At 31.9% G+C, this 21,125-nt stretch overlaps 2 protein-coding genes and 1 long non-coding RNA gene across 8 annotated transcripts in view; 2 read left to right on the top strand and 1 right to left on the bottom strand.

Annotated features, from left to right (window-relative positions):
• Positions 1–968: 968 nt before the first annotated feature.
• LOC144850322 (synaptic vesicle membrane protein VAT-1 homolog-like) lies at positions 969–18,860 on the bottom strand. Of its 2 annotated transcripts, none has more exons than XM_078707582.1 (9): positions 18,522–18,860; positions 8,871–9,000; positions 8,206–8,421; positions 7,266–7,411; positions 4,459–4,562; positions 3,858–3,913; positions 3,431–3,625; positions 2,799–2,891; positions 969–2,435 (listed from the first exon to the last, which is right to left on the bottom strand). In XM_078707582.1, exons 2-9 carry the CDS (start codon positions 8,976–8,978, stop codon positions 2,367–2,369), a joined length of 987 nt encoding a protein of 328 aa, XP_078563708.1. In that variant the 5' UTR covers positions 8,979–9,000; positions 18,522–18,860; the 3' UTR covers positions 969–2,366. The 2 variants fall into 2 exon arrangements, with proteins under 2 accessions (XP_078563708.1, XP_078563707.1); XM_078707581.1 differs by lacking the exon at positions 18,522–18,860 and adding an exon at positions 17,528–17,988.
• Positions 4,111–21,066, top strand: LOC144850320 (protein O-linked-mannose beta-1,4-N-acetylglucosaminyltransferase 2-like). Of its 5 annotated transcripts, none has more exons than XM_078707574.1 (3): positions 4,111–4,211; positions 4,483–4,572; positions 19,072–21,066. In XM_078707574.1, the coding sequence occupies exon 3, from the start codon at positions 19,133–19,135 to the stop codon at positions 20,852–20,854; it is 1,722 nt and encodes a 573-aa protein (XP_078563700.1). In that variant the 5' UTR covers positions 4,111–4,211; positions 4,483–4,572; positions 19,072–19,132; the 3' UTR covers positions 20,855–21,066. The 5 variants fall into 5 exon arrangements, 4 of the variants coding, with proteins under 4 accessions (XP_078563700.1, XP_078563701.1, XP_078563702.1 ...); XR_013614074.1 differs by lacking the exons at positions 4,111–4,211; positions 19,072–21,066 and adding exons at positions 4,223–4,341; positions 16,042–16,181; XM_078707575.1 differs by lacking the exon at positions 4,111–4,211 and adding an exon at positions 4,223–4,341.
• Positions 16,916–21,125, top strand: part of LOC144850327 (uncharacterized) — a 150,108-nt gene continuing 145,898 nt past the window's right edge. The window contains exon 1 of the long non-coding RNA XR_013614076.1: positions 16,916–16,928. This is a non-coding gene — a long non-coding RNA (uncharacterized LOC144850327). The remainder of the gene's footprint in view (positions 16,929–21,125) is intronic.

Raw genomic sequence — 21,125 nt, 5'->3', positions numbered from 1 at the left:
TCAGACCTGTCATGAACCGTTAATGGCCAGTTTGAACAGACGAGGGGTGACGTAACTTAAGTGAAAAACAAAAATATAGAATCTATGTTATTTATTATGACTATTTGATACAGATCAGGATAGATACAGACTCTACTTAGGACAGGCTACGCGGTTTTCGAGACCAAACAAGGTGTGCGTTGCGTGTCATTTGGCTTGTTCATGTTTAGTTATTTACCCTGTAAGTTGGATTCATGTTATAATATAACGTTTTAAATATTTCGTTGAGTAGTTTTGAAAATATTAACATTATATTTTAACGCTTTAAAACTTCATAAACACGTAAACAAACTTTTGTTAGGCCTATATTAACTTTGAACTTTATATTATATAAAATATGGTTCAAAATAGTAGTGTATATATATTAACAATTTTCGTGCCCAAAAATGGTTCTCGAATACTATAGGCCTAATAGAAGATTCGGCGTAAATAACAGACCATTTTCAATGAACGCAAAATGTCCATCGACATGCAAAGTCCATAGTCTAATCCATTCGACTACACAGACGGCTTATTTTTTTCTTCTATTAGGTTAAGGCAGAAACTATAGAGGGCGTGCATATTATCATGAATATTCATGATGCATGACTGAACTCATGACGTCCACTTGCAAAACACACTGATTCTGGTGGATGCACGTTCGCAGTGGAGATCGGAGTTACTGTACTCTTTTTCTCTAGCTCTTCTCTAACTAGTGTGATAGTGTAGACAGAGCCCAAAGTCCATAAAATTAGATGGAGAAGTACACCTTTCTCAATCTAATTTCCTTAGGCCTAGATTGACTGAAGCAAGATCTACGGGCCCGGACGACTATATTTTGTTAAAACTAAATATAAACATGCAGAAGGTCTATTCGTTGCTTTTTTCTTTTCTTATGGTGTTGATAATGGTGATCGAATGAATCACAATCAATACATTTAACATGTATATTGTTAACATTACATTTATTATTTTCGTCTTACATGTCTTTTTGTTTATACTTAAATTCCTCATACGTTTTCATAATGATACCGGTACCGATTGTTTATCAATACGGATTTTTACAATATTGCACAATACTCGTTAAATATCAATAAATATATTTATACTATAGATTTAATATCAATAAACTACATTTTTCATACTTCACATATATCTATTTACACTATGAATGAAATGGTAGGCATTATTATTGTTTTAAATACTGTTTTTATTAAATGGGATTGCCATATTTGTATGTATTGAAGATTATTCCTTTTTAATTTTCTAAAGGCATCTTAAACCGATTCTCGGTACTTTATCTAAAATTTCTTCAGTCATTTAGCTAAGCTTTTATGATAAAATCCACATGTGATAGGGGATGACGGAATTTGCCAATATACCGAGAATCAGGTGGCCCTTAGATGCTATAAGGTTTAAATTATGATGAAAAAAATATGAATTGCTATTTTAATATTTATGTAAATGAAAAAAATGCTTGTGGAAATTATCGGTAATTGAAATTAGACATTGGACGACGATTGTATCAATCGAAGATTCACTTTTCTATGATTCAGTATGTTCACATTACTTTTGGCAAACTTTTAACATGCAGTTAATACGTCGGCAGATTTAAGTAACTGTTAACCTCTTTTTGATGAGCAATAGTTAATACACCATCTTCCATAACTGAGAGTATAGCCTACTTACTTGTTTTGTCCACGCTATTTTCAGCTTATGTTGAGACAATCATTCCGTGCTTAGTGAAAATCTAAACTCAGCCACCTATGGTAGGCCCACTAAACATGTAGACCTACATGCGCGGATGGCAAATAGAGTCAAAAGAGTTTCACGTGTAATGTTGCTGTCTGATATTTCATTAAACATAAACTTGTTCTCTACGTCTCTATAATATTACTCGCATGTCACGCGAATATTACACACCTTTCATACGAGTATTACTCACCTATCATACGAATATTACACGCATGTCACACGATCAAACGTATAAATTCGTGTCACCTGTGAAAATGGAAGTTGTTTCATCAGTTCTTGATGATGACTTTTAGGTAACTGACTCAAACGTTCGTTTGTAATATTCAGAACATTTATGGTAAGCAACTTACTTATAAGGCTACTTAGATTGGTTGCCTTACTTAGGCAACTCATTTAAAACTATTTTGAATGTAATAATATAATTAACTTAATATAAAAACTGTAGTAGTTATGGATTTTACAACCACGTATACATTTTTTTCTAAAGAATAAAAAACAACAAAAAGGAATTCCTCATTTATGTAAACTTGGATTTCGGAAGGAGCGGAATGATGAAAGAGGTTTTAAGATCCATGTGTCGCTATCACTGTCATTTACTTTTCTGAACTTGTTGGTGGGGAAATGTCACTGCTTTGAGAGTAGCTATCTCGACGAATATCATTCTGTAAAAAAAACAGAAAATGAACTGAAAGTGTTTAATAGTACTATTTTAGTTATTAAGCCTAATATCTGGTTTACTTGCCCTACCTACTTTACTTATCAATTTCATAGATGGAAGTGAATAAGACACCGAAAATAGAAGAAGGAAGACTTGTTTCTATCGTATAAACGTATTACTAATGACAAAGGATAATACTTACAACAATGATGATGCTTATCAACTATTGTAAAGCTATGACTAAACTTTATGTGACAAAAAATGTGATGTCATATCACTACCATATTTGGGCGTATCACTACCCTATTTGGGTATATCACATTTTTTGTCAAAGTTGATTGATAGTGTAGACAGAGCTTATACTTACATGACACGACTGTCGTCGTCGTTCTTGGTTTGGGTTTAATATAATTTTGCCAATGTTCTTATGGTCATGCATTCGCTGCATTGCATCAGTAATCTTCAAAAAGTAAAATAATTTACAATACTATTAAATACAAAGATCTTGATAATGCTTTAATACCTATTAGCTATAACTGTATGCTGATGATGGCCAAGGCCAAGCCCGTAGCCAAAATGTGTACACGGGGTTATTTTTTCTTCTGCAGCTAGGGGCAAGCATTAACATGAAAATAGTTTGCCTGGCTAATTAGGCCTGTTTCACTGCTGGTTTCTAGTTTGAAAAGGGTACTTCATTTCTTTCGAACCCCCGGCTACTATACCTCGAAGGCCAACTATCCATATACTAACTTTAATATCTGGATACTTCTCACATGTTTAATGTTTTTTATGTTTTCCGTAATAAGGCTATATTATTCCCGGACTATACTTTATTTTTATTTGGCCATGGGTGAAACTTGATGGTCTAGTGAAATTGAAATACTGTATGGATGTAACTTCCTGTTTTGTTCACCTTCTTGAGTAGGCCTAAATTGATTTATAATGTAAAATATAAGGTAGGCATGTATAATCATTTCTATCGATTATAATATAAACTACCTCTTCAAATGCCCAAGTGGAATCGATAATAGGTTTGATTTTATTTTGGTTATACATTTGAATCAACTCAGCCATCACGCGACTCAATAAGTCGTGTCTGCCTTGTTCGAAAACGAGGTTGAGTAGATTGAAACCAGCGATGGATTTATTCTCCTCGTAGAGTTTAATTGGGTTGATTTTATCAACTTGCCACCACTGAAATAAATTATAGAATTATAAATTAATTCATCGAGCAAAATGAATATACTCAATTGGAATTGTACCTAACTAAAAGCAGAGTTGGTGTTATGGTTAATGATGGTACGTTCGAGTGGGGTTGTAACAGTAGGCCTACACTAGGCGAAAATGACAATAAATGTCATTGCACCAGGTAAATATATTCTTAATTATTTAAATATTTTATCATTTTATTTTGTTATTATCTTACTGATTTTGCATAACTCAGAAAACTCCGCGTTTCTCCTGTTACAATGTTAGAAGAACCTGAAACGAAAAATTTTAATATTTTAAAAGTTTGAAATTAATGTAAACAAAGTAAAGCCTGTATTGTCTGCACATATTATGACAACATGGAGTATGATGATCTTCTCATCGATAATTCAACTGAATTTTCAACTGAGAACTTTCACATTCTTTTTTATGATTGCATTGGTGGCGCTGTACACCAAAACAAAACATTACTAAACATGTGTACTGTGTTCATGTTTCGCGGCAGTTAAAATTATTGTTTTGTCAATTATACATTAATGCAGATTAATTTTGTTGTTATTCACTGTATTAAGTGGGCTCACAATTACTTATAATAATGTTATTATGCGTATTTAATTAAAGCTAACTAAAAAGGCCACGCCTAGGCCTATGCGAAATCGGATTTAGGATAGGCCTAGCAGAAACAGGACAACTTGACCGAGGTAAATTCCTTTGATGAGGTCGGTTCGTCCTTTATTTTAGTTCATGAGGTTTGATTGATTGATAATTGTAATTGATTAATAATATTTGTAGATCTCCACAGTATATATTTTTCTTACCATACAATACATATTTTCCCATAGGTGCTAGAAGTGTGTATCCTTTATTAGTGTCATCTCCACATAGGCAATCTAGTACAACATCAATCCCATCTGGAGATAGGCTGCAATAAAGTAAGTTTAAATCAAATGTATTTAAATATAATATTTATCTGTTCAAATGACAAATGTTTGATTTTTTTTTGTCCTTTTTTTAATCTTTTAAAATTCTATTTTTACAAATTTTTGTTTTGTTTGTTACATGTTTATGTCTGTCATGTTGTATTTTTGTGAAGGTCCCTAATGATAAGCTTCGGCTGGATGGACCACCCTCATAAAATATTGTTGAATTAAAAACAAATAAATAAGTACATTATTATATTAAAGACACTATGTAAAAATAAATACTATATGGACCTATTGCGATATCATAATTGTTTTCATCTTTAAACGTTTCAAAGTGTGATAAATAAGTCGATTATAACAATTTAAGTTAGTGGTAGTAGTGGTCCACTATAAATAAAAACATGCATCGTGAAGAACATACAGTATATTTAAAACAAGAAATGACCTGTTTAATGTATTTAAAGTTATATATTTTGTATGCATTATTTTCACAAAATGTCAACAATTTCAGGTCTAGTGTCTTTAATTACTACCGACAACTTAACTAGTTCAGATCATTAACAACATTCCTATTCTTGGTTCCTGTTTTTCAGATTTTAAGTTCACACTTTTGTAAATGTTTATGTTGTTGACAGTTTGTATTTAAAACTCATAGACAAACAGAAATAAAAATGTTTCAATCCGTCATTCAATATTGAAATAACAATGTTGCAGGCATGCTTGATAATATACAATAAATGACATGGTCGGCTAAAATTTACAGAATTACATACTTTGAAAATATCTAACACTAGTTGGTAATAAATAAAGTATCAAACATTATTTATTTTACGATCTATGTCGAAAATTATTGCACACAGCATTTGAAATAAAATGTTTTTATTGATCAGTTGGTTTACTGTAATTTGATAATATTATAGACTTACATCAATTTTCCATTACTAACTACTACTAACAAGTAAAAGTATATTCCAAATTTCTTTTGCAAAAACAAATTGTCTATTATTTTTACTAATAAAGGAATATATAGTTTAAATTCTCTGTTTACGATTACTGAGATTTCATCTATTTATCAGTCAAACTCGCACACTGCAATTAACGTCAAAAGAGATATCCATAATTGGAATGAATGTGTTTAACTTGAAGCTATTTTTACACTTATCACTGGACATTCTTAGTAAATTTTCAATTTATTTTATGTAAAGTGATAAATAATATTACTGTATTGATAAATTGATATTTAATTGAACTCATACGGCAGTCATTTACTCTGAATAAAATTTGAATTTAATATTTTTGAAAGTAAAGACAAATGAAACACATTTAATTTGTACTGTAGATGGAGGGGATTATTTGAATTGAATTTCACAATATTTCAAGTATTTTAGAAATATTTTGGACACTCATCTAATAAATTAAAAAAAAACTAATAAAAATTCAGTAGTATTAGTATCAAATAGATCGAAACATCAAATATAATTGTATACTAATACGGTTTTTAAGAGAAATCTTCATTTCATAATGATACTGTATTATGTAATTGTTAGATCAACATTTTATATTAAAATTTGAAATTTCTAGTAACAATATTTTAACATTATTTTCACATCTTGAAAAGAATTAAGTTCATTTATTTGAATCTGAATTGAATTTTACACCTATTTATTTTTATTTTAGAATGTGGACATTCTGTAGTGTATTATTGAAAACATTTTATTGGCCTGCTTAAAAAATTATTACAAATATAAATGTATTTAATATATTTTACTATGTGACAGACAGTGAATTTTTAAATCAATTTATGTTTTCTTGTAGCTTTTTGATTTCATTTTTTGTTTTATCTGTTAACAATATTTATATAATTATTATTATTATTTAAATATATAATTTATTTTACGCTAGTAAATTCCACAAAATTACATTATTCTAATGCGATGTGTCAGCAAAAACACTCACTATTAAATAGCAAAATTAACTAGCTATGATGAACACAGTTGGTTCAACTGGAACCGTATGAACGTTAATCTTTCGGCGTACTCGACAAACAGACCTGCTTTAACAGCTTATGGTCTAATGGCTTTCATTGCTCTCATCCTCCATTACATTGCAAGCCCATTACGATGTGTTACGATAATTTTTATTAAGGAAAACACTCTTGTATGTTTGATTTTCTTTTCTGAGCTTACAGTATTTACTTTTTAATAAATTTAGTCGTAATTGTCAGCAGCACTTACTGCAGTACTACATTTTTTACTGCACGTATGATTTTGAAGTCACTTAAAAAAGCATTCTTAATAAATTGTATAATTTGTTATTAAAAATAAATATATTTGACCAAAACAATGTGTATATGTACAAAAGAATATACATTATGAGAAAACCAACAATACAACATGGTATGTTATAGTAATACAAGTTCTACAATTTTGTTAATATTTGAAAAATGTGTACACTTGCTTGCTTATGATAATTCTAGCATACATTCCATGTACAGTACAGTACAACCAATTGTAACGTTTTCAAATATACATACATTTTTTAAAAAGTCTATAAATCTGCACAAAATAAGATTGAAAATTGTCATTGCCAAGGCAATATGCAAATGTAATTACACCTCTTCATCAACAGTCCCATGAGATTATGCAATGTCAAATCAAGGTATTTTATAATGATATAATAATTAGTGTATTGAGAAGCTGTACCTTTTAATTTCATGATGGTAGTCATGAGTGTTACGGTCTACTAAATGAGTAAATTGTCCTTGCAGTGCGTCATGTTTATGTGCTGAGGCTGTGCCATATAGTTGTACATTTTCAACTGTCTTGCAGAGCTGCGATACAGCTGTACCCTAAAGAATCAAAATGCCATTATTATGGGATGGATAATGATAATTTTCATCTGTGTAGCGCCATTCCAACAATCAATTGCCGTGGGCCTTTACCATTGAGTATAGTTTTTCCGTAGATAAGTACTTATCTAACTTACTTAAGAGTATTCTTAGCGTTGAGATTGTTAACAAAAAAGCTTGCGTTGGTAACGTTTTCTATTCGAATGATTTTCTGTTGAGCACAATCCGTTTACAATTTATCATTCGGATACAAAAAGTATTCAACAAATCTTTATGTTGTCTACGAAAGTTCCCAATCGAATACAACAATTGCTAATGAGGCTGTGGACTTGATTGTTACACTTTTCAACTTCATGCTTCTCCTTTTGTCAGTGTGGCCAATTCAGGTGTTTTCACATTTGCCCATGATGCTAGTGTGCAGCTTCCCTAAGTCATTATTCAAATTTCAGAAGGTACAGTATTGTGGGGTCGGATAAGCAAGTCTCTAAATTTGCTTGAGTTATGTTATTTGAAAGGATGTAAAGTTATTCATAACAATAGAATAAAATTCAAATTCAGAACAACTTTATTATACACAATTGAAATTGGCATTACAAATAGATTTTCTATTACTGTATGCTCGGTTTTGGCTTTCTCATAAGTAATCTAGTAAGAGATTATAGTACAGTATGCCAGAATAAATAAATGTAATATTTAAATTTGCTGTACTTCAACGCAAACTTAAGATGTCTTTAAATTCAAAAGAAAGAGCTTCTAAAAGAATGTTATGATTATACAAATTAAGTCTTACTTACAACACCTCCACCAGCAGAATGAACTAAGACAGATTTTCCACTTTTGATGGATGCAATATCAAATAGCATCATGTAGGCAGTCAAGTAGCTCATTGGTAGTGATGCTGCCTCTTCAAAACTCATACTGGCAGGCATACGAAAGCAGAAGCGTTCAGCTGCTGTTACGATCTCTGCCCATGTCCCATAACGTTTAAAGACAATCACTCTATCACCGTGCTATAATAAAATGATAACATTTTAATTTTAAAATCCATTACTAGTACTCTACATTACCTAAGTAGGAGAACTTAAACGTACAGAATTTTTATATAGATAATTAGTACAATAAGTCCTTTTTCATGTTCTTCCTACAGCTGAGGAAACTAAAGTATAACATTCTTTCAATTTTTGTAGGCATTTCTTTAAAGATTATTGAATGTTTTATACTTCAAATTAAAATTAAATACTATGACATTTAGCATACATGAGCATTTAGGCCGTTGAGTACTACAGTGGATATGTGTGCTTAACCATGGAGGAAAACATTCTCCATGGCTTAATATAATAATGATAATATTTATTTGGTCACCAATGAAAAATAACCAGGAGTGAGAATAGGCAACAGACTCACTCCATACAGCTTAACAAATCTTCTTATGTAGTACTGTAGTATACTATAAAGTTACCTGGAACTTGGTTGCACCTGTACCAGTTGCCTCCACTACACCAGCACACTCAAAACCCATCACTAAAGGAGTTTTTGGAGGATTCTCAAGGGCTCCTTGACGTAGCATCAAATCAACAAAACTTAGGCCGCTGAATTAAAATATAATAAACTCGTATTAGTATTACTCGTTAGATATGAGGGTCCAAATGCTGTATTTAATATTAAATAATGATGAATAGTTACTGTATGCCTGTAGGTAATAAATTCTAGTATATTCTTGCATTAATTTTTCATTTCAAATACATCATTACATAATAATGAATTGAAATGTTAGTAATATTTAATAACATAATGATTTATTGATTAATCAATTGACTATCTACAGTATGAGTATACTAACTATTATTTCAAAAACGATTTTAAACAAGGTTGTTATATAAGGGAAAAAGATGGAACAAAAAATAAATGTAGTATGTTAAACAAATTTTTATTATAGAAATAAGTTATTCTCTTCATTTTGAGGGTAATGGTAGGCATATAATATGCATTATTGACATACAGAGTACAGTTATAGATCTGGTAGAATTCGGCAATGCAAAGTTAAAACCAACTGTTTTAGAGACTATTTTTTTCCCATGCTTGTCATCTACATAATGTACATTTTTCAAAAAGAGATAATAAGTTAGGTGTTACGTTTTTATATTGTATTGTATCTATGTTTCTAAGCTCAAGAAAACAAATTTCATGTATGTAATATTATGTGACAATAATAAATTGAATCTTGAGAGTAGAGGAGGCGTGAACACCTAGCTAGCCAACCAATGCTGCAGTACAACATTTAGCTTGTTGTTCTTGGCAAATTCCAAACAATCTCCTACATAGTAATTGTTATAACATCAGTTAGACATAAAAATCTTTTTTTTCATTATAAAATATTAACAGAAACCTTATCTCGAACTTAATTTTTTTAAAGTAGAATTCGTTGTTGGTTTTCTCGCCTACTCGCCTATCTTACACCATTTGCAATTTAGATCTACGGTAATACTCTCAAGTGCTTTGCATGCATCAATGAAATGATAATGATGTTGACATTTAAGACGATATCTTTCTTCAGATGCCTTTTATCTCTGTAATAGCAGTGTTTAAAAAAGTCACTAGAATTATGTTCAATACTACAGACATTTTCACTTTAAGGGACCATGTCATCAAAATTACTATACTGCAGGTACTGCAGTAACCATCATTTAATCTTGTTTATTCAATTATTCTAAAATATTGTTTTCATACACACTGTTTATTGTGACTGCCTCACAAACCTCATGTTTTTCATTAGTCATAAAATGCGGCTGTTAATACATCACACAATTTATTTGAAACTACAATTTTATTTTAATTGCTTTAGGTCCTATCTAATTCAAAACATTTTGGTAAATGTTAACATTTTACTGTATTAAAAATGGTCTCTCTCTAATTTATGAAATTAGTTAACCTTCTTCTAATGTGTAACAATTACTTTAACCCTAGAAATTAAAACCAACCAATTAAAAAATTAATTGCATGGCCAGTGGGTCTAACAGAGAAATTAAGGACCATGTCAAATTTATTCTACTCAGAATGCCATCACCAACCCTAAAAAGCCCATTTATACCTATTACTTGGTCAGCCACAATGTAACAATGTGATAAATTCTGATTACTACAGTACAGTAAGATGTACCGTATATATTTGAAAATACTAATTATCACAGACACAGTTGGGTACCTGAAGTAAATCTATTGATTGCTGCTATTAATAGCCCATATTGTTATTAGGTGTTGGAATTGGTACAGCCATGAATATATTATGCAAAAGGCACTTTATTTTGATTAGTATTTAATATCGTATTTTTGTTACAAACACCATCTTAAATGTACTGTACGCTGTATAATTGTATAAATGTTCTAGCTACTGTGATTGTAAACTGATCAGAACAGATCATTTTTCTTCTTTCACATTTTATTCTTAAAGTTTCTCGAAAATTCCTTAATTAAATAAACAATAATAGTAGAAAACATACTCGAGAATGATAACTGTTTTCAGACTGCACATCATTTTGTCATATTGTAGATTATAGAAAATCATTCAGTCAGTGAACTGGTCAAACGGTCATTTAGTAAAGCTAGCAGTCCATTAAGTTTACAATTTGAAACATGTTTATAACACAGAATAATAATTTAAAAATGAAAATTTGTATCTCTATCTAGAGAAAATATGCTAAGAATGTATAGAAAAATGTACAAATTTAGCAATGCATGCCTGCTTTTAAATCAAAGGAGATTAAAACTACATTACACTATTGGACTACAGTTATAAGAAAGTGAAACAGGAGGTGGACATGATTAAACTGGTCAATTTCTTCAGAGAAAAAGAAAATGGAAAATGCTTGAGGATGGTTAAATCCAGCAGTGGATGGCATGATCTCTGCTGATGATAGGAGTTGCCGAGTTAAATGCGTTACGATTTCCATTACTGTAGGTACCACTATCCCTGGACAAATATTGACCATGGTAAACTGTATATTTCAGTTAAGAGCTAGTTGGGAATAAGAGATTATATCTCAAGACTTGACTTATATAAATCAGTCAGTTATTCAATAGATATAGATAGATGTACAATAATAATATATGATAATACAATGTTCAGGAATACTTGTTCTCCCATGTTTTGTATGTGCAATAGGTGTGAGTGTAGAATGTTTAATGTACTGTGTAGCAACTAATTGTATCTTGTCTGTGCAGAATGTATAAAATACAAAAAATGTGATGTACCCATAAATAGACATGATAATGTCATATCACTACCATATTTGGGCACATCACACTAGTTTGATATTATGGAGGTATAAAATTAATGTTATACCTTCATGGTTTGATAGTGTAGACAGAGCTTTAGTAAGCTAATTCTCTCGCTTGCAAACATTTTGAATAATTCATGACTACTATTTTTATACAAAAATAAAGTACCCATAAAAAATGTTATGAAATTGTGTCTGAGTTAAAATTTCTATGAATTATTCATAGTGCATTTTCCCCATTGCATTACATATTATTTAGTTACACACATGAGGTTTTTTGGTGTGTTTTGAGGAAATTCCAGTTTTATATTTAAAAAAAATAGCCTAGTTCAATTGGGGATGTACAGTAGTGCACATGAAACCACTATGATATTATCACAACGTGATTCAGTTACTGATATGACTATCATTTAATCTATAAAAAAATATGTTTATTAGTAGCCGTAGTGTTTACTTAACTAAGCTATTCTGAAAGTTTACAGTTCAAAATTTAGAAACATTTACAGTGTATTTAATGGTAAATTGGAAAAATTGTCATATCGAACAGATTGTCACATTGAGGCTATGCATAAAGGATTAAGAGTTAATTTAGCAAATGTTCTAATGGGCAATTTACATAGCGTTAAGTAATCTCAGTCATTCACAGTCTCAACAACCGCGTTGAATTTTGTAATAATAGTTGTGAAAAATAAAAACCCTGTGAAGTTGATAAATAAGTAAAAATATTGCATAACTTGCTGTCTGATTAATGTGGCGCTGATAGTTGGCTGGGAAGAAAGTAGACATTTTGGCGATAGTCAATCCAACATCCTTACTCCCTGCTTATGGTAAGGCTACAATACTCTTTCTCAGGCTGAACAATTACCAACTTTAATTTTTCACTATGATCATTTTAATTTTTAAAATAATTCAATAATTGAATACGTATATCAATAAATACTGACTTGAAGGTTTTTAATTAGATTGTATTACTTTGTTTTTATATTGCAGCAAACCAAGATACAAGTATCATGCTTTGATAGAGTTAGAGATAATGTCAATATTATTCTACTGCAGTTACAGCATTTTGATTACTGCAGTAAAGTATGAGTTTTTATTAGTATTAGTTTCAATGTAGACATTTTTGAGGCAGTGTGATCTAAAAAAGCTTGCAAAGTAAATCGCATAAACATTTAAACAATTTAGTTAGTAGTAACTTCAGTAGAATCATTTTGATATCGTTGGTCCCCGGATGCTCTGTCTACACTATCAAACTTTATGTGACAAAAAAATGTGATTTGCACATATATGGACATGATGATGTCATATCACTACCATATTTGGGCACATCACACTTTTTTGTCAATAATAGTGTAGACAGAGCTTAATAGATCATGAATATACTCTGGTGCCATCTTAAACTTGGGAAGATCATGGAGGAAATATATGTATATTTCCTCCATCGGAAGATTAACTTGGAACCTCTCAGTTAGGTTTGATGTCGTTTGATTCCTGGGTTTTTTGAATTGGAACCCTTAAGTGTACCATATTAACTGCAAAAATGACTACTAAACAGTATGTATGTATGTCAAGATTGTTCTCAGTTAATTTTAATAATAGTGCTGCTAAGCTTACTCAAGTATTTGTGAATTTTATAGAACTCCTTTAATAACACCTACGCGTCTTCTTGTGCTTTTGTGTATTCTTTGGAATATTTTACTATTACACTCTAAAATAATCAATAGTGCCTTTCATAATTGTTATTTTATTCCAGCGAAGAAGGAGAATAGGTCGTCTTCACTGTATTCATTTATATTTGATATTAAAAAAGGTCTACTCACGTGAAAATCTAATTTACAATTGCATTGTACGAATAAATTATGCAAGTGTACAACAAAGGTAGCGAAGGATATAGTACGTTGTATAAAATTATATTAGGCGTTATGCTATACAATATTTCATATTGATATTATGTGTTTTACAGTACTATAATGTAGACAGAAACAAAATAATATAGAATATGCTACCGTATTAAAACAATAACCAAAAACTACCCAGGCGAAGTGAAAGAGTAAAAAAGAGAAGAAATACCATAAAACAGAACGTATTGGTAGGCCTACTGATCACTTGTATATTTTATAATAAACAAAAAAAAATGCACTAGGAGCTAACTGTACCCTGTTCATCCCTATTATGAGGTTCGAATCAGTTTGTTACCGGTAACATTTCTATATAAAAGAATCTTACTAAAGCGATATAATCGGTGCTGGCCACCGTACATTCCTGCCGCTGACACAAGTCGTGTTACATTATTGATCCATTCGGAATATTCCGCTAAACATTGTGTACTCAAGTGGAATTATGAGACCTTAATCTGTCATATATAATATAAATCATATATAAATAAGCACAACGACCTTGATTTAAGTTCACCTATCGATATTTTGTATCTTAAAACGTGTTATCTGATATTTTTCTGTATTATTTAGTCATGTTTTAAAATTAATGTAGCGCTAATCAATGTTTCAGTTTAGTTCATTCACTTCCATTAATTTCCTCCGTCGTTTTCAATAATTTTGTTATTAAATTTGATTGAAATGTACGGTATAGGCCTACAGTGAATATCGTCAGCATGGAGTAATCTTTACTCCATGATCGTCAGTAACCTGAATATCGGTTCGAAGTATATTCTGTATTCATACTGTATGAAAACGTGCACATTTTCTAAAACCCTACAGCTTGCAAACATAAGTAAAGATTGAAATCGCAATCACGTAGCCTAATAGTAACGTAGGTCTACATTTTGTCTGTAAATTTTTCCCGTTCCGTTTTTTTCACGTTTTCACGGCAGATTAACTGAGCCTTCCTAAGGGTGTGATCGCTATACCATTTTGTTGTCATTATGTATAGATATACCGTTTTTTCCCTTGTTGTAATATGTCATTACGAGCAATGATCAGATCGAATAGCTAAAACATGTTTTAAAAACAGGTTTAATTTTCTTTAAATGCATAGATTATTTAGTACATCAATCGTGATAATACGTTGACAATCTCAAACTACCACGCAAATAATTAACATTTTTATCGATTCAAAAGATCGCTTGAAGAAATGTTCTGACATTCCTTCAAATGCCAACAACTTTGACTTCTTAGTTGACATCGTTTATTGATTAAAACTTTCAAGATAAAGTACAGGGCTGTTGTCGTTTGAGGCGCTGATCATTATTGTTATACATTTAAATATACAACGGTTACAGTTAGTTTTAGGTATTGCCATCCATGCATCGATCGCACCTTGCTATGAGAGGTTAGGCACTATATAGTTAAAAAACTTCACAATAGAAACCTAACTGTACTAATAAAAAAAAAACAAAAAAAACTGACATTTAAGTTGAAAAGCTTTAGGGCACAAATCGTTCGATCCCGATAATTACAGTGTGATGCCATTACAGGTGGTTATGCCCAATGAAAATTAATGTTCTGTTACTTCATATAGTTTTTTTACGGTTTTTTTTTTCAAATTCCATGTCTTCGGATGTTTTGTGTTTTTTCTCTTCACTCATACATTTTCAATTTCAATCCGGTGGGATGAAAAAAAAATTAACATGCCGCTTTTTCCCCATTTAGATGGGACCAACGTAACATTTACTAATATTTCGTAAACTCATCGATGTTCATGCCGTAAATATTAGACCTAGGCCTATGTTCTTTCTGAAACGAACCATCTCACTCATGTCTCGCCTACATTGCTTCATTGATCCTATTGATCATTTACAGAGATCCACACGCATTCATTTTAAATATATGCTTTTCTCTCTGCCTTTTCGATAATCGAGAAATATCGTGTTTCGTATTATTCACCGAGTTTCTCGCGATGATTAGATATCCGTTTCTACTATAATAATTATCTGTTATCACGTCAATGTATTAATTGCTCTGACGTCATATTTTACATGGTAAAACACCAGATCCAACGGCAAATTAGCCACTTCGACATATCATTTTAGCAGGTGTTATGATTTAACTGTGTTATGATTCTGGGATTAAGGTTCAGTATTTTGATAAATATTAAACGACGATTTACTGTTAACACAATTTAACTCTAAATACAGTCATTTTGTACACAACACACTGTCATTTCTGTGTATAATGATAGGCCTATAACGTTAATAAATTAGGTTGTACCCAAAAAAATGACAATTAATAGTCCAGTGCAAAAGGTGGACTCCGCCATTAAGAACGATAAAAAGAGTACTATTTGAAACGTTGAAATGCACCGGTAACGACAAAGTTAAGCCACTGCGGACTAAATTATAAATGTACAATGTTGCAAGTCATTTTACATTAATTCATTAAAATATTGTTCTTTTTTTTAGAGTTTTAATTTACGTGCAAGTACCATGGCGTCAACAACCTCGAACGGTTATTATAGTGATCTCACAATGCGTTATCGTAATGAATAGTCCGACGAAGTGGAAACAACCTTCCATTATTTCTGATACATATTAACGCCTATGAAGCAGGCAATAACAGTAAATTACAATAAACAGTAATTCGGTTACTTATACTGTAATAATGTGAAATTTGTTCAAGTTTCCACTGAGCATTGCCGCGCAATTGCAGAGTCTGCATGATGCCTGATCCCAAGACGTATTTTATTATGCAGCCAAGGCAGGCTTACTATATTTTAAAAACTGTTTCAAATACCTGCCATTATGTATAAATAATACTAGTTTTGCGGTTGAAATGTTGCCATGATATTTAAAACATCGAAGAAGACAGCGTGGGTGTTAATGCAGTCGTCTTTATTATTCATGTTTTTTTTATGTTACAACAAAAATATTGCATCATTGAAATTGTAACAATTATTATTATTATTAGATTCTACTATTGAGGCTTACGTAAATCAATTAGTGATTTGTCCGAGAAATATGAAATTGACAAAAAATATATGTTTGAATTGGCAAAGCGTCAATTGCTGTCTAGTTGAAATTGATGAAGTGTTCGCATTATGTAGCTCTCTCGTCTCGCCAGCACATTACTGATATTCGGTCAAATTACCAATTTATCGTGTTTAATCGATTTACCAAATTGCTTGATACGAAAGTTATTACGTTTAATTTCAAGTACGGTGTTTACTTAACGACAAACTGAATAATGTACGGTAATTTATTTAAACATTATTTAAATTGACTGTGGTTGTATATTGTACGGTACCATGATATGTCCATACATCATTTGGAATCCTTTAGGCCTACAGTCTGTTAAACAATTATTATTTATGAGAAAATCACCTACATTTTGAATGTACAGTATATACAAATTAAACTAACGATGCAAATATGAATCAATCAATCAATTTCCAAGGAACTTGGTCGTCAAAAAATACTATACAGTAGTATGGATTCCCCTTCAGTCCCAGTTCTCCTCAAATGTCGGATGGCCAAGTCATTTTATCAGATAAACTCCGGGCCTTGAAACATCATTGAACGTACATAGCCAGATCGTTAATATTATAAAAAGCTATTTTACCTATCAGAAGTAATCAGTAATTTACTAATGAAAAACTGTCGTTAGTATTATACCTAAGACAATTGAAAGGTTTGCTCGGTGTCAAAAATTCGATATCAATCGATTCATTGTACTATAATACTACCACTTAACTCACTTTATCATTCAATGTTTGTAACTATTAATAACAAATTGATCTTTAATTGATGGTATTGATATCAATACAAACGCTTACGACGAATGCTGATGCTTTTAATCAATGACGTAATATAGTATAATTCAATAATTAAAACAATAAATAATACAATGATACTTATTAAAGAAATAGTTTATCCGTAAACATAGGCCTACCATGCTTTTACACGTACGACCACCTCTCCTTCTAATGGAGTTGGCTCAGAAATTTTCTGAACCTTCATCCGCTGAAGACCCCCAAAAGCCGTCAAAAACACCGCCCGTATTTCGTTAACATCCTCTGCTTCAGTTGCCTGCTCAACTTCAACTTTTTCATCATTATTTCCATTTTCGGCGGGAACATCAACTGCACTTGGACTTTCCTCAGATGCCATATTGTCCACTAAGCTTTGAGTATTGTTTATTCCTCCGTAACCGTGTTTGTAATTCAGAAGATCGAATAATCAGTTATGATAGCTCGTCCAGTCGCGATAGCTGATATATATCCAGGGTTTCTAACGCATGCGTGACTAATGATATGCAAATTAATTTCTGTGATTGATTTAAATATTTCCCATTTAGCAAAGAAATATTTGAGTAGTAGATTGCTGAGTGAGCATAAGACGTGAGATTAGATCGTAACAATCCGTTTGTGAATAGCGTGGTGGCGTTCTATACAGTATACTGTATGTTATTTTGACATATCAAAATAATACAAAGGAATAGAGAAATTGTGTATTATGTTGTTTTCGCAGGTGCATTATTATGATAGGCCTACCGCCTGCTTTAGAAGGTAATAATTGACCAAGACCGTGCCTGTATGTATATTTAACAGTTAGGCCTCTTTATTATGGTTTTAAGCAAGTTTGAAATTGCGTACTAATGTACTAGGCCTACACTGATCCGAACACAAATGTGGCGTGTGTTGGTGTGTTGTACTAGGCCTATATGCAAATGAAAAGTACAAGTTTTGATTACCTTCAATCTATTTTAATCACCATTGTCTTCATTATTTGATATTGATACTACTATATCATAGAGTCAACGTATAATACATCACTTTTACCATTTACAACAGATAGGGCTAGGCCTTCTAGTTGTAGGCCTACACCACCGCTAAGTACCACCACCGCTGAGAGGTCTATAGTATGCCTATATGTAACGTACTTACCGTGTTAGCTGCTAGAGACGTATGCCTAAACGATTGAGTATATTCCACTAAAATCTCACTCCATAAAGTCGCTAAGATGCTGAATAGATAGTTGAAAGACTTCATTTTAGATATCGTTTGTAATCAACTGGATAGATAGTTTTTAAAATGTATAATTTAAAGAAGAAAACAGTAGTTCAGAAAATGTTCACACCGTCGTCGTCTTCAAATTGCTCAAATTTCAGAAAACGCTATTTTCTTACTTCTGATTGGCCAGAAGTGGTAGTCTGTTAAAGAGACCCGGATTTATTTTTGTAAGCCAATCAGGGTCGTGTATTTTGCAATTACGTCATTAAACGGTAATTTTTGTCCTACAAAGAAAAAATGTTTTGGCTAATAATATGTGGGGAGTTGGAGAAGTACAGTAGGGTCCTATTATTATAAAAGAGGGGAATATTTTATACCAACCACTACACCTCTTACTACCCACTTGCCTATTTCTGTTTTATCAGGCCTATGTGGTTACATTTTGCAACTGAAAATAACATGTTTGTTTTTTTTAATCTTTCAGATGGTTATGATAAACTGTTTGCCAGCTTTCAAAATATTTTGTATTGCATTAAACTAAAAGTATGAACCATTACGAGTTATTGATGACTCTTGGTATCATCGCTTTGGCATACTTAAGCTATATCAACAAGAACGTAAACGACAAAATTAAGGAAAATTGTTTGCTTCGACCTTTGAACATCAATAACTATTCTGGCTTTATTCAAGTTGAGGCAAGCCAATTGGACAGTGGCACGTCAGCTTGGTGCCGTGGTGAGAGCAATGTAGATAGAACTTGCAAGTTTCATTATCTTTGTTATAATTCTTTGAATGATGATTTTATTTTCTTTCATGGGCCAAGAAGCATGGCATCAGGACTACCACAAGATCGGTTCAGTCCAGCATTGACTGATCTATCGTCTGTACCAAACCATAACACTCAGTATTTCAACTTTGTAGATTTACCATTAGAGGCAATGGAGAGCTTTGATCAAATATTTCTTCTGCATGGAAATAGTTTCATTTTCAACCGTTTCAATCCGTCCAACTTGATGCATGTTTTTCATGATGATCTTTTGCCATTGTTCCACACTTTATCAGAAATCAATTACGGGGACATCAACTCATCTGATAGTCGTCTTCTTTTCTTTGATGGACATGCTAAACTTGATCATTTCCATCTGTACAAACTCTTTTCATCGCAGATACCTTTATTGAAATCTGATCTAAACAAGTCTGGTAATTCTCTTGTTTGTTTTGAAAGGGCATTTATTGGATTATCTAATGCAACAACTTGGTACCAATATGGATTCCAGGAACCACAAGGTTCTGTTAGAAATTCTAAAATCACTGCAAGAACTATTCTACTTTTCACAGACTATCTAAAAGCTAAATTGGGTATTGAGAAGGAAGAGCAATCACAAAGTAGATTAAATGGAATATTGATTGGGCGTAGAACCAATCGGTTGATATTGAATGAAGAACACTTAGTAATGGCACTAGCTAGAGATCTTCACATTAGTGTCCAATTGTTACACCTTGAAGATACAAGTATAAAAGAGGCAATTCAGAGGATATCATCTACAGATGTACTGATTGGAGTTCATGGATCTGCCTTGATTCTGTCCATGTTTCTTCAGAAAGGAGCTCTGTTAGTTGAAATATTTCCATTTGCTGTGAACCCTGAACACTACACACCGTACAAAACATTGGTTTCCATCCCAGGATTAAACGTCAAATATCTTGCATGGCGCAATATGGAAAGAGAAAACACAGTCTTTAATAAGAGTGCTCTTGCTGAATTTGGAGGCATTGATCATTTATCGGCTGAAGAACAAAATAGGATATTAGATAGTTCAGAGGTGCCTTTACACCTTTGTTGTAACGATCCAGAATGGTTGTTCAGGATCTACCAAGACACGGTTGTAGATGTTCATTCTTTCATTAGTGCAGTAAGAAAATCTATTTCTGAAGATCTTGCTGGAGAGAGGGACACACCACAAATATATCCTGCTAAAGTCAACAAAGTAGTGTGTAGAAAATTGATGGCTGTTGATGTTGTAAAGCTGGAAGTGAATTGGCAACAACCTTGGAATGTTAAATATTTGAAGGCGGTGATCAAAGAAGATATTAAATATGAAGTCTGGATTCAACAGGCATTTGTTGACAACACAAAAGCATGGATTTTAAACACAACAGGGTACATATTTGAAGGAGAGTTTCTAGCTGATTCAACATATTTTGTGTGGGTCCGTTGTATAATAAATAACCAAATTGGTCCATTTTCTGATGTTACAATATGTTGACAAGGAAAGAACAGCTCTGCTTATCTTCTATGTACCAGAGACAATAGATGTATCTGACTGGGAACTTCCAAACCACCTTCAAGGAGAAGCTAGATCTGCTAAAAATATCCCCGTCAAATATTTCTAATGCGTACACCTATGTTGATTGGCTAAATAGCTTCAAAATTATATATGTATATGTCAAATTTGCAAATAAACATTTTAGTTTTGTATGAAGTCCATTTTTTGTTTGTTTAGTACTCATCATATGTGCAGATTTGAAACAGAAGCA

The sequence above is a fragment of the Antedon bifida genome, chromosome 8 (genome assembly GCF_963402885.1).
Source record: "Antedon bifida chromosome 8, ecAntBifi1.1, whole genome shotgun sequence".
In the NCBI taxonomy this organism is placed as follows: domain Eukaryota; kingdom Metazoa; phylum Echinodermata; class Crinoidea; order Comatulida; family Antedonidae; genus Antedon; species Antedon bifida.
Note: the sequence above shows the minus strand (reverse complement) of the source record. Positions and strands in the feature narration are given on the sequence as shown.